The sequence below is a fragment of the Melitaea cinxia genome, chromosome 24, assembly GCF_905220565.1.
Source record: "Melitaea cinxia chromosome 24, ilMelCinx1.1, whole genome shotgun sequence".
Classification (NCBI taxonomy): domain Eukaryota; kingdom Metazoa; phylum Arthropoda; class Insecta; order Lepidoptera; family Nymphalidae; genus Melitaea; species Melitaea cinxia.
Genome location: NC_059417.1, coordinates 4,648,035 through 4,662,555, shown reverse-complemented (window position 1 = coordinate 4,662,555; position 14,521 = coordinate 4,648,035). Strand labels below are relative to the sequence as shown.

Sequence of the window (14,521 nt, the reverse complement as noted above, 5' to 3'; positions counted from 1 at the left end):
TTTAATAATTTTTAATTTAATCGATAGCTGATGTTTGTCATGATCACATATAAATTTTATTGATATCTGATAACTACTTTTTGAGTAATCTTTGATAACACGTAGTTACTTGACTATTTTTGCGTCGATCTACGTTGTATTACTCGTCGATGTAATTGAAGTCGGTTTTTTTTTCGTTTGCGAGCAAACACAATTATTATAATATAAATAATTAATAGCCAAAATTGTATATTTTAATATTATTTATCACAATTTGGCAACGCTATACTGAGAAATGAGAAACTAAGTCTTTGATTTTCATAACGTTTCTATATTTAATTTTGTTATATTTTCAGTATTTAATTTGTATAATTATATACCAGGGTAAAAAATTAAAATAAAACTACAAATTCTTCATAAATAGCTCTTTATTTATCTGTCACGAATTGAAAAAAGTTTTTATAAAAGTCCATTTTATTATCTGCACCTTATATCTAAATGAAATTACACTCAAACACCGGGTATTAGCCCCGGCTTTCTTCCCGGCCAGGCCTCCTTGGCGTATTTCTTTTTCTTGGGTTCACTTGATGGCCCAGACTCTTCTGCGGCTGTAGAGAAATAATTTTATTTAAAAATATTCTAATTATTTTGTCAGTGAACATTTTGTTTAAGATTTTTTCAGTCTAAATAATGACGTTTCAATGTAATTCTAAATCGAAATATATCAATATCATAAATGTTAATATTTTAATATCTTGTTATATTTCTCTAAAATGTTTTTTTTTTTAAATGCCTGTATTAGGAGACTTCGCTATTCCTATGAAAATCCTCTACAAAAAGAAACACAGATAAATTGACACTAAAACTATTGAACCTCTTTAAGAGTAAATTAAGAAAAGGATATGTTTATCAACAATTGTAGGACCCATCATATAATTATTTAAAAACGTATAAAAGTAATATGACATACATTTTTACATTACAATTCTTATACAAACCTGCGTGTGGTAAAGGTGGATGGATATTCAAATGTGGTTCCGGTCCTTCTAACTCTACATCCGGTGCTGGATTTGGTAAAGAGAGACCCAACCTTAAAGAGAGATATAAAGGTTGATGAACAAGAAGAAAATTTTAATTTATTGCATAGTGGAAGATTGCCCCAGTAATCAAAATCACACTACAAAAATTTAGTCAAAATGACAAAATCCGGGCTTTTACTTATAGGCAGGATTTATTTAGGTAGGGTATAGCAAGAAATATTTAATATGTACGATTTTATTTTTGTGTTACCCACACATTAGGAATTCTAAACATTTTTGAATATCATATCAAAAATTGATCAAATGCCGTCTATAGTGACGCCACGGTTCGCTTAAACCGAAAATAAAAATCATCATAATATCAAAAATTTCGCTCTAGCGCGTACATCGTTCCATAGCTTAATTGGCTAGAGCGACACGGTCAGTCGGAGACACGGGTTCGAACCCCGCTGGAGCGGTCAATTTTGATATGATATTCAAAAAAGAAATATTTAGCATAATATCTGAGACCTAATGGGAAAGGACCTCAACCTTATAGAAGGTCACAGCCAGATACACTGGACTGCAGAAAGGGGGACGGTTAGAAAATCATCAATACCTAGGTAGGTATTTATGAAATTAATACTAAATTAAAGAAACTAATTACTAAATTAATGTCACATAATCTTAATATATATATATATATATATATATATATATATATATATATATATATATATATATATATATATATATATATATATATATAAATTACGAGTCAAGTTGTTTGTCCGCGGTGGACTCCAAATCTGCTTAACCGATTTTTATTTCCATTTAAGCACATTAAAATATTATTTAATTTAGCCTTAATTTCATTAGGCTATGATCAGATAGATACTTTTGAAGATATTGAAGATTTACTAATCGACCCTTTATCGACGCGGTCCAGTTTAGTTACTCAAGTATGTTGCGTTCCTGTGGTGAGCAAGGTGACCAGATCTTATTGGGGAGGGTCAGGGATAGGGTTGACACAACAGCCTTATGACGTTCCTGATGCTGCGAGGTTCCAAAGGCAATGAATCCCGGAAACGGCTCCAACGATTTTCATTAAATTTAGTATGCAGGGGATTTCGGGGGCGATAAATCGATATAGCTAAGATTCATTTTTAGAAAATGTTGTTTTAACCCTGTTTTTAGGCAATGAAAAAATGGCTACAATATCGTTAGCATACGAAGGTAAATTTCGCATTTTTCAATAAAGTTGAAATAGCTCAGTTGAGAAATCGGCTGGTCGGGATCGACCGAGAAGGCCACGGTTCAAATCCTCGTGATTCCAGATCGATTATTTTTTTCCTTTTTTTTTCTAATTGCACTCATGATATTTTATTTAAATAACCAGTTCAATTTTTTATTATTATGTCGGTAAAATCGAAAAATATTATTCATATTTTATCAATATGTAATTCATATTTAAATATGATTTCCAAAAAATACGATTTACTAAAAATACCGAGCTATGCTCGGTCACCCAAGTACTATATATACTATACATAAGACTAGATAGGCAAGTAACCTCTAAATGTTTCATCACTTATACTGAGATTTTTAGACTGATTATTTTACAAATTAAATACTTTACAGCACACCTACATATCCGTCCAAATTAATGGGTATAATACCTCCACTGGTGACTTTTGGTACTAGAAGATTATATAATAGACACGTTACCTTGCGCCAATAAGACTTAAATGAGAACTGGGTGCTGGTAAGTCTGAATATAAATTGTTGCTACGTGATATTTCTTGCAGTCTCAGTGAATGATGGTGTTGACCTGTGAAATAAATTACAACAAGTTAAATTTCTTATGTATTAAATTCGAACCATTTCATCGCTACTGTTTTAATTAACACATATACATATATCTGAAGATTTTTTGGTTTTATTTTTAATACACATCTTAAAATATACCAGTCTGATTTTACAATACTTGGCAATGGAAAATGGAATTTAGTTTCTGGAAATCGTTTTAGGAATAATTGTGTTTGCTCGCAAACGAAAAAAAAACCGACTTCAATTACATCGACAAGTAATACAACGTAGATCGACGAAAAAGTAGTCAAGCAACTACGTGTTATCGAAGATTACTCAAACAGTAGTTATCAGGTCTCGATAAAATTTATATGTGACAACATGATAAACATCAGCTTTCGACTAAATTAAAAATTATCAAAATCGGTATACCCAGTAAAAAGTTATTGCGGATTTTCGAGAGTTTCCCTCGATTTCTCTGGGATCCCATCATCAGATCCTGGTTTCCTTATCATGGTACCAAACTAGGGATATCCCCTTTCCAACAAAAAAAGAATTATCAAAATCGGTACATCCAGTAGAAAGTTATGCGGTATAATACAACGTAGGTCGACGAAAAAAGCGTCAAGTAAAAACGCATTATTAGATATAACTCAAAAAGTAGTTGTTAGATCTCAAATAAATTTAAATGGGACCAATTGGCACACACCACCTTTCGATTAAAATAAAATTTGTCGAAATGGGTCCACACGGTCAAAAGTTCTGATGTAACATACATAAAAAAAAAAATACAGTCGAATTGAGAACCTCCTCCTTTTTTGGAAGGAGGAGCCTTTTTTGGAAGTCGGTTAAAAAAATGTAAGTAAAGGTTTAGAGCAAATAATTTTGCGTTTATTATAAGATCTACAAGTAATGGTCCAAAAAAGATAACTAAAGGCTCGAGAGACTGAAAACTTTTACCTAAAAAGGACCATATAGTTTAGAATAATTTTAAATATGTTTGGGGGTGTGAAGAATCATGTCGGGCATCGAAAAGGGAGGATCCTCCATCAGACGGGTGTTGTGTCTGGTGGACTACTGGCCCAACGGTTGTTTTTTTTTTTCTTTTGATAGTAGCTGTTGGCCCTACTGGCCTTTACAGCGTCACCGGTGAGGGGGGCCGGGCACTTAGGCAACCGGCCGCGAAGGAAGATGTGGGCCCTTTTCGGCGGGCACGGGGTGACGTTCGTCCTAAGGGTGTCTCCTAGCGAGATCGCACCTCGGCTTAGAACGTCGTCGGGATGGAGGAGGCGCTATGCGGAGCGCTGCGGCGAGTAGTGGACGGTCGTTGCGCCTAAGCGTATCCGAGCCGTCCTAACGCGGGGGACCTCGTCTTCGCCGGCGAAGGCGGTGCGTGAGTGTTCGGTGTGTGGGTGTGTTACCTACGAGAGGGGCGTTGACTGCGGTTATTCTATCATCGGGGTCTGTCAAGACGTGTTCAGGACGTCTAAGTCTCGTCTGTACGCTTCCTCTACCTACGTAGGAGCAGGCCTCTGCTACAAGAGGGTTGGGGTGTCGGAGTGCTCTCTCAAAAAACCTTGAAGAAAGATTTTTGAGATGCTTGGCGATTGAATCGATCCCAAAGTCCTTATGGAGGTCGACGTTACGCACGTACCACGGTGAGACCGTGGCCGTGCGTAAGAAGCGGTTCTGCAACGCTTGCAGCCGTTGGATGTAGGTGGGGTGACAGTGGGCGAAGACTGGACTCGCGTAGGTCATGATAGGACGAACGCAGAGTTTGTATAATGTCGTCTTATTTCTAAGAGACATTTTACTCTTTCCGCATAGCATCCTATACAGCCTACCGAGTACGAAGGCGGCTCGATTACGAACTCGATTTATATGGGACTTGAAAATAAGTTTCCTGTCTAGAGTGACTCCGAGATATTTGGCTTCTTTTTGCCATGGGATCGGTTTCCCGAAGAGTTTGATTGTCTCCGGGTGCCCTTGTCTCCAAAATAAGAATTTTGGGTTTCGGGTGAAGTGCACCGCTGAGCTTTTCTCGGCGTTGACCTCGATTCTCCACTTCCTGAACCACTCGCCTAGTGCGGTGGTCGCAGATTGGAGGCGTTTGGACATCATGGCTACGGAGACGGAGGTCGTGAAAATAGCAGTGTCGTCTGCGAAGAGAGCCAGCTTGGTTGCTGAGCTTTGGATAGGTATGGGGATGTCGTTCGTGTACAGAGAGTACAGGAGCGGAGAAAGTAGGGATCCCTGTGGGACGCCGGCGCGTATCGCCCGAGGCGACGATAACGTGCCTTCGACTCGATAGCGGAAGGTGCGATTCGACAAGTAGTCTCGTATGATGAGCACGAGTCTGTCTGGTATTTTTAGATTGTACAGCTTGTAGATTAAGCCGTTATGCCAGACTTTGTCGAAAGCTTTCGCTATGTCGAAGAAGAGAGCGCCCGTCGAGTGGGCTTTCGATTTAGCGAAACCGGACAGGATATGTTCGGTGATGCGGTGCACTTGGTAAACTGGAGAGTGTCCGGCTCGGAATCCAAACTGCTCGTCAATGAGCGGAGGTTCCATGGTCTCCATGGCTTTCTTTAGTCTATTGAGGATAATTTTCTCGTACACTTTACCGAGCGTGTTGAGAAGACTTATAGGGCGGTAGCTAGTAGGGAGGTTCCTGGGTTTGCCAGGTTTGTGAATGCCTATTACTATTGCTTCTTTCCACTGGTCGGGAAAGGAGCAACCAGCCAGGAGGGAGTTATAGATCAGAACTAGGAGGGCGATTAATTGCCTTGGAAGACGCTTAATGGTCTTGTTTGAAATCCTATCGGGCCCCCCAACGGTTGTTGTCGGGATCTTGTATATATACTCAAACACGTAGATAACTTTGATAGCGTGATGTAGGATACGTCAGTTTTTCTGTAGTTTGTATGTTGCGCGATAGATGTCACTGTACTTAAACTTTACTTTTATTATTAACTTACGTTATTCTAACAATAAATAAAACATAAATTAACTTACTTTCATCAGCATTTTGTAATTTTAACTTCCTTGGTGGAGCATTAGCATTCGGTACAATAGTCGATCGTACTAAGTTTCTAAATCTGCCCACTGTTGGGTCAATATCTTCAGGGTTTATTATATCCACCTCTTCATTGAAAGACACGTTACGTTTCTGTTTCTTTGATACACCTCCAGGCATCGATGCTGAACGTTTTGTACCAGTTGTTGGCTGTAAATGAAAAAAAAATATATGTGCATATTAAATAATTACAAAATTAAGGATTTAATAATAATGTTGTATTCAGCTTACAAATAACACTTTTACAAATAAATACATATTACACACAAAGTTGGGGTGGAAAGCAAACCCACAACCCTCGGAGCAAAAAACATGGTCACTGTAAACTGCACCATGAAGTTAATCAAACTACTTCTAATCTTATATATAAAATTCTCGTGTCACAACAGTTAACATGTTAGTTAACATACTCCTCCGAAACAGCTGTTCCGATTTTTATTAAATTTTGTGTGCATATCGGGTACGTCTGAGAATCGGCCAACATCTATTTTTTATACCCCTAATTTATAAGGGGGGAGGGGGTTAAGGTGGCTAATAACATATATGGCAAAATAACGTTTGCGGGGTCAGCTAGTATGTATGTACATATATAAGAATCTCATGTGATAGTGTTTGTTATTGAACTCCTTTGAAATGACTTAACCGATTTTTATGAAATCTTTTGTGTACATTTTGGTCTGAGAAATAGGTTGTAAGGTATTTTTTACATCCCGAAGTGATAATGGTGTCCCTACCCATATGGCAGAACAATGTTTTCCGGGCCAGTTAGTAATTTTTTACTATATTGTCGTACTTATTAGTAACCAGTACTTACCAGTATTTTAATACAAATTTTATGGCAAAAGAAACTAAATCCCAATTAGTACAAATGATTTTAGATGAAACATTTAACAATGGAAGCAGACTATATATAAATATTTTGACTATTTATTACCTTCATAACATCACTTCCATCATCAGTAGAAATACCCAACATTGAAATTCTTCTGTTGTGTGCTGTATTGAATTCCGTTAGATTCTGTAATAAGAAATATTTTAAGCATTATTGTAGTATTGCTGGGACAAATAACATTTTAACTATATTAAGATTTAAATCCTATATGTAATAAGCAACATGAATATACATTGTGAATTAAATGAAATTGAATTGGTGAAGCGACTTGGAAGGAAAAGCGAAAAACCGAGACCAATAACAGTGACGTTTACTACTATGGGGAAAAAAATTACTCTACTACAAAATAAGAAAAACATGGAAAATAGCGCCATATATTTTAAAGAAGACTATCCACTCAAAATGCTGGGGAAAAGGAAACAATTACAAACTGAAATATTAAAACATAAAGCAGAAAGTAAAAAAGCTATAATTAAATATGATAAACTCATAGTATTACACCAATATAAACCAAATGATTATCAACAATCATCGAAAAAGAGGAACCTATCTCTCCAAACCATAATGGCAAAAATAATATGAACCAAGTTTCGAAAAAGAACAAAATGCAAATTACAGCATTTATGGAACCAAAAACAAGGTTCGAAAAAAACCAAAACTCTATGAACATTAACAATCAAACTTTTACATCAAGCATTTAGCCTCTATCTACTATTTCAACACCCAAAACGGCTAGTCACCGTGGGGGAGAAAAGCGACATTGGTTTTTCTCTTGACTATATAGAAAATACAACATAAATACACAAAAGAAGAAAACAACAAATAAAAGAAAAATGGAGGAGGCCTTTACCCTATCTACCCTACCCTATGGGTTCTCGTTTGTTTTAATCTAATTATTTTAATTTATTGATCAATCTTTAAATATTTTCTATTCATTGTATTTCGCAATTATCAATCAATTTAGGTACTTCCAATTTTTATAAGAATGCAATTTTAAATGTAACATTTTCAAATTAATTATTAATAATTTTTAAACATTTTATTACAAATATGATATTTATAGGTATTATTATGATAGAGATTATATAGAGATTGTAATGAAATAAATTATATGATGAATATATACTTTGTCAACAATAATGTATGCTAAATGAAATGAGAAATAAAAGGCGTAAGTGAAAATTATTTTAAGATTTATATAAAAATATTGTTCAAATCAATAAAATAGAATTAGGCAGTCTAACTTGTACACAGTAGCACTTTAACCAGATTAGAACACCCATTTGTTACAATCTATTTAAAAATACGAATAATCAAATTAATAAAAAACTTTTTTGATTCAAACTTTCTTATCCAGATTTACACGAGCAAGGATTTGCTCAATTTTTGACATTTGCATTTATATTCACAACAGTAGAGTAGATGTTATGTGTAGTGTGTTAGTCATAACGCACCTTTGTGAGGTTTGACTTGATAAAATAAAAGAATTAAAATACACTATATTAAAGGTTGACCATAAAATACGTATGTGGAAAAAAAAGGGGGGGGAGCCTTTGCTTAGCGTGAGGAGATACTACAAGAAAGATTATTTTACCTTCTCAAAAAAAAAATTTATTTATTGCTCTTTTAATCACGTAATCATTAATAAGCATTATGCCCAGATTTCGTGACATAATATTTGTTAGCAGGTCACTAAAAGTGTGAGATGCTGTCGGTGACCTCCTCTTGGTGCTCCTCTGAACAAAACGGGATGGGCAGCAGTTCCACACACGCAGCAGTTCACATGCTCCTGGGTCACCCTGGACCACTGAAGGCGGGTCTTGAAAACTAATTCCCGGCTCGGATCGGGATTAGGCAGTGGGTATGTAGTGGATGCCATAAAGGGGTGGATGGTGAGGGTGTGGCATTGAGACGGTATGGAGAAATGGGGAAGGTTTCTTGTGGAAGCAGGTTTACTTCCCTAGTGGTGGTAGTTGAGAATGTGACTTAACATGACAAAGGTCAAAACGGTAAAATATCACATGACATATTTTTTGAATGGCCCCTTAGAATAAATATATTCAACTATGACAATGTTATAATAAAAACTTACATCTAATTCTGTTTGTGTCTCTGGCAACCCCAGTAAGGCACCCTCAGTCTCTGTGTTTGGTAAGTCCTCCATGATTCCTCGAGAATTTCCTGTTGGTCTCTCCCTAAGTGATAAAATAATAGAAAATGTTTTATAGATCAATTCAATGTAGCTATATATATTTAAGAATCCTAGAAAATATTGTTAATAACTACACATAAGCACATATTACTTGGTAAAGAATAAAGATTTATATACAAAATATTATAAAAACAAATGGCTGTGGGTGTCAATTTCCCCAAACCTAACATAATAAATTGACAAAATTAATAACACTTAGATTAACAGCTAATATTACTTATCAGATCTAGACATAGTTATTTAATAAAGGGCTATTGAAATTACTCATATAAGGCATGTTTTTGGAAATATAAAGAATAATAATATAAAGTACACAACAGAATGTACTGTTAATAAATATAGGTATTTTGAACCTGCTACATAATCTGTGGTCACAATAAGACTCTCACAGAATCAAGACAAATGACTCTCAAGGATGTAACCATCTCTCAGACCATGTAACTTGTAAAGATCGATATATCCCTACTAGAATTTATTTTATTATGTCATTGTGACAAAAGATTTTTATATATACATGTTTTGATACAGGTTTCCTTCCGTTTAGAGGCCAATAGAGAATACCTGTAGGCATACCATAGCTGCATTGACAACTAAAAAAAATGAAATAATCAGAAATTAATAAGTAACTTATAAAATCTGCATATTTGAAAAAACTGAAAGAGTATACAAATAACTGACTTAAGAGCCATTTCACAAAAATCGGTAACAATCCGCGAAATTGTAATATTTTGACGTCGTTAATCTCAGTGTTGGATGCAATAATGTAATTTATATTCTTGAAATATAATAGAGCAACCTTTGTTGTAGTCCATAGTCAGATCAGAATTTTGATTTATATTATGTGTATAAAATTATTAACCTTTTCATCAGCCTCCTCCCTGGGTAAACGGTCGCAATGTATACTTTGAAGTCCTACTTTTCAATAACCTCTACGTTGAAACCATTTTAAAAAAATATCATAATATGTGGAATATAATTTTGTTGTCCACTATCATAGATTTTTATTCCATTTGTATCTCTATTAAACGATAAAAAAAAATTTAAAGTTACGAATATTTTCCAAATAAGTACAATTTTAAAAGCGATATTTCTCTTAGAAAACTAAGAAATTTTAACGAACTATCTTCATCAAAGTAAACTTACATCATTAAGGAATACAAAAAAAATAATTAAAAGATGTAATTATATTTAATACATTTTATATTAAATAATAAAAAGATAGTATATATTGCCACGCATCAAGCCCGGTAAATCAGTCGAGCGCTAGCGCTCTTAGAGGTAAGGTCCACGCCAAATTCTGCGCAGCCGTCTCTTTCGCTCACACGCGCCAAGCGCCTGTTGTTATAGCGGATAAAACGCATTTGATACTTTCATAATAAAATATAAATAAAATAAACATATTACGAAAATGACTGTAAAATAATATAATGATAATTTCTGTAAACAAATGTATAATTTAATTTTCTTTTCTCACACTATCAATACAAATAGGCATTTCAATCTGTTTGTCTTGTTATTTGTTAATTAATATGTTTGTCGGTGTCGATGTCATTAAATGCTTTTTTATTCATATCGTAAATATTAGATTCATTCGTAAACTGAAAAAACTAAATCAATTTAAAAAAATTGTTTCATAAAATTGATTTTTTTAATTTTATTTTAAATTTATTGACTGTTGTTATATAACATACTTGAAATTTTTAACAAATTAATTATGTAAAAAACATTTTATACCATAGTTATAATTTTTATTATACATTAGAAAATGATCACGATGGTCTTTTGGTTGTCACACTATACGTACTAGCACAAAGATCGCGCGGCTCGTACTGTTATAAACAAATATAATATGAATAAAATGCAACATATGCAGTATGTTAAGACTGGAAATTTTACACAAAACTGTTGATTCAGCGATAAACCCCGTCGCTTCCAATTTCATTATTTTAAAAGACCATTGTATTCAAGACAGTTCGAGTCCGACTTAGCTTAAGAACAGTTGTTGTCAATAAAATAAAATAAATTTAGCAGCAGTAATTAAAGTGTTTTTTTTTAAAAAGGACTAACGGAGAGCCATCCTAACAGTACGACTCGCGCGATGCGACCAAATTTACCTAAACTTGCAGAGCGTAAAATTGTGAAATGGCTCTTAACTGTAAAATTGAAGTGAGTCGGTCACTGACTCGACACTGAGACTACATTTGTTTGAAAAATTAAAAACCCGTACCTTTGTTTTCTTTTCCTGTTTTCAGTTTTTTTTTTTTTTTTTATTTCAAATTTCATGCCGATTTTAACGTTACTTAGTACCGAGCTAAAATTTAAATTTTTGATTTTTTTTTCACTCAATTTCGGCTATGGTATGCCTACATGTATCTTTATTATTATATTATTATTGTGTTGTTGTACAGATGTATGTGGTACACCATGAGTGTTATAGTCAATATCCACATTGATGTATATCATATGTTTTCTATTATAATAATACCTAATTATGTAATTTCTTGTTGAAGCCCCAAAGTGAAATGTTGAGTCGATTGGTAATTGAGTGGGTTTGTGAGCTTCCAACCGCATCTGACCAATATATGTGCCATGAGCTGAAAAAGAAACAACTGTCACTTACAAATTTATTCATTATCCTTTTAAAAAACTTTATAAACACACATTTAAAAAAGTTTTAGTCATTGTAAAATTTTATAAGATTTTGTTCTTAATTTGAATTTAACTATACATCTCAATGAAAATAATATTTATATTTTTGACAGAATTTTGAATTTAATAAATAAATTGAAAATATTGCTCAACTTTATTTAACCAATGCAGCAACATTATTAGAATTAGACATTTTACTATAGGAATTAGACCGAAACTTTATTTGCACTTAGTCTAATACTCACTGCTACCCAAATCAACCAGAAATGCTCGGTTCAAGTGTTTATGATAAACAAACGCAGCATGAACCCTGGAACAACTTGCGTGATCTATGCAGAAGTCATTCATCTGTGGGTTACGGCCAAAGAGGTAGCATTTCTTCTCATCTATCATCAGTTTCTGTATTAGTTTGTCCCCTTTTAACACATCCAAGTGAAGCCCGGTAGGAGGTTTACCAGCCCTTTTAACGAAACAAATAATTCAATATTTGCGATTTCGCGAAATATTTATGTTAGAAATGGAAGATATATATATATTTTTTTTATATTGTAATGTTGTGATTTTTGTATATTGTAATGTAAATAAAACACGTTATTTGCTACAATTAGATAGTAGTAGAGTTGAATGGCGGCATGCTTTAATAAATAATTTACCGCCAAGTAGCAAGTTACCTACCAATTTGGTACTTCATAGTGATTTGCCATTTTTATATACTTGAGTGTTTACTTCCGATCTGTTATTTATATTTAGGTTTCTCAATTCATTGTAAATATAGAAATAACTTATAATACGGCACTTAGGGTAAGATCGTAATCAGTAACAGACTAACAGCTATTAGCAACTGTCAAGTTGACAACTATTTTGTCACAATGTTTTTTTTATTACATTTATTAAAAAAAAGACAAATATCGAAGATTTTCGAGCCTACTAGTAAAACAATCGTAAATTAAGACTATAATTTAAGACTATTTAAAAATAACATTTCTAACTTTATGTCATAAATAGCATAGAGAGTACAAAGTGCAAAATGTTTTTGTAACTAATATTTATAAATAGTAACATTAGTTTATTAAACATTACATATAATATTTACAATTCATAACATAAGAACTAAATATTAACAGATAGTTTTGGTACAACATATGTCCACGTGGAATTGCGCCAAGAATAGCAGCATTTCCCCGTTTCGTCGCTATGCCGATTCTCTAAGCAAAAAATCCACCAGCTCTCTTGTTACCAGTGGAGGCAACGAGTCGAAGAGTTATCTCACTTAAAAATTTTTTACTACTCCAGGGTCCAAGTTTTAGGGGTTAAAGTATAAAATTGCCGATTTGTACTGAAAAATTGGAATTCGTTTTTTTTTAATTTAACAGTTTTCTGAAGTAAAAAATCTAGGTATTGGATGGGTAATCCTGGAATTCACAGATTATGGAAATTAGTCGTAAAATGTTTACTGCTATTAGTTCCATTCGTAGGTTACGAAATCTTTTGCCAATTCCCACCAAGATTGCGTTGGCACAATCCATCCTTCTTCCTATTCTTGACTATGCCGACACCTGTTACCTCGACCTCAGGGAAGATCAATTAAATAAACTCGAGCGCATTCAAAACCTTTCTATTCGCTTCATATTTGGACTTAGGAAATATGACCACATTTCTGAGTTTCGCAAAAAGCTCGGGTGGCTCCCAATTCGACTTCGCCGGAATACTCACATTCTTTCACTTCTCTACTGCGTACTGTTTAATCCAAAGACGCCTTCCTATTTAAAAGAGCGCTTTGAGCTACTATCAAACTGTCACGATCGGTCTCTTCGATCGGATAATAATCTTATTCTTAAAATTCCTTCTCATACTTCTTTTTCGGTACAAGCTGTTCGGTTGTGGAATGCTTTACCCGTAAATATAAGGCGGGCACAATCACTAGACACTTTTAAAAGTTACTCAAAGAAACACTATTTAAACTTATGAGTCACATTATAAGTTTATAAATTTAATTTACTACAAATATTACTGACAATGACTTTAGCCGGTCTTTTCTCTCTTCTGTCGTATGTATATTCGTATTTTCATATTCTTTATATATTATGTTTATATATATTTGATATATATATATATATATATATATATATATATGTGTATGTGTATGTATGTATATATATATATATATATATATGTGTGTGTGTGTGTGTGTGTAATGTGTATATGTATGTATATTTACGTATTATATGTATATATTATGTATGTACACCTCCATGCCGTCTAATTCTTTAGTCATGTCCTTTTCATGCTAGAGGTTGTCTGGAAGAGATCGCTCTTTTAGCGATAAGACCGCCTTTTGTACATGTCTATATTTTCTTTTACGGTGTAAAATTTTCTTTGATAGTGTACAATAAAGAGTATTGTATTGTATATTTATTTAATCAAAATAGTTACATACCATTATTATCTATACATTGCTGCTATCTAATAGGAAAGTCATTTATGCCTTTGCGATAGAACTCTGGTGATCTAGATTCGACAAACTGTGTGAAATTGTCCAGATCACGAAAAAAATGCTAGTCCGTTGGAGCAAGGTCTGGCAAATACGGAGGGTGACGAATGGTTTCTAATTGCAGTTCCTGTAGAGTTAACACGATTTGTAGTGCTTTATGAGGTCTCGCGTTATCATGGAGCAATAATGGTGAAGATCAATTCATGAGTCGGGGCTGTTTCACTGCTATTTTTGCTATCGTTGTTCGGAGTTTGGCACAGTAGACATCTGGCATTATTGCTTGATCAGATCGGAGAAAGCTATAGTGTATGTAAAAACACCATGCTGAGACCACCAAACCGTTACCATTACCTTTTTATGGATAAGCTTTGCTTTAAGACACTGTTGCGACGTT

At 34.0% G+C, this 14,521-nt stretch overlaps 1 protein-coding gene across 1 annotated transcript; it reads right to left on the bottom strand.

The window, feature by feature from the left end:
* Positions 1-389: 389 nt before the first annotated feature.
* On the bottom strand, positions 390-12,481 carry LOC123665461 (nuclear inhibitor of protein phosphatase 1). The gene is made up of 9 exons (XM_045599764.1): positions 12,312-12,481; positions 11,882-12,096; positions 11,473-11,581; positions 8,868-8,970; positions 6,818-6,901; positions 5,823-6,033; positions 2,727-2,829; positions 978-1,069; positions 390-587 (listed from the first exon to the last, which is right to left on the bottom strand). Exons 1-9 carry the CDS (start codon positions 12,338-12,340, stop codon positions 490-492), a joined length of 1,044 nt encoding a protein of 347 aa, XP_045455720.1. The 5' UTR covers positions 12,341-12,481; the 3' UTR covers positions 390-489.
* Between the last annotated feature and the right edge of the window lie 2,040 nt (positions 12,482-14,521).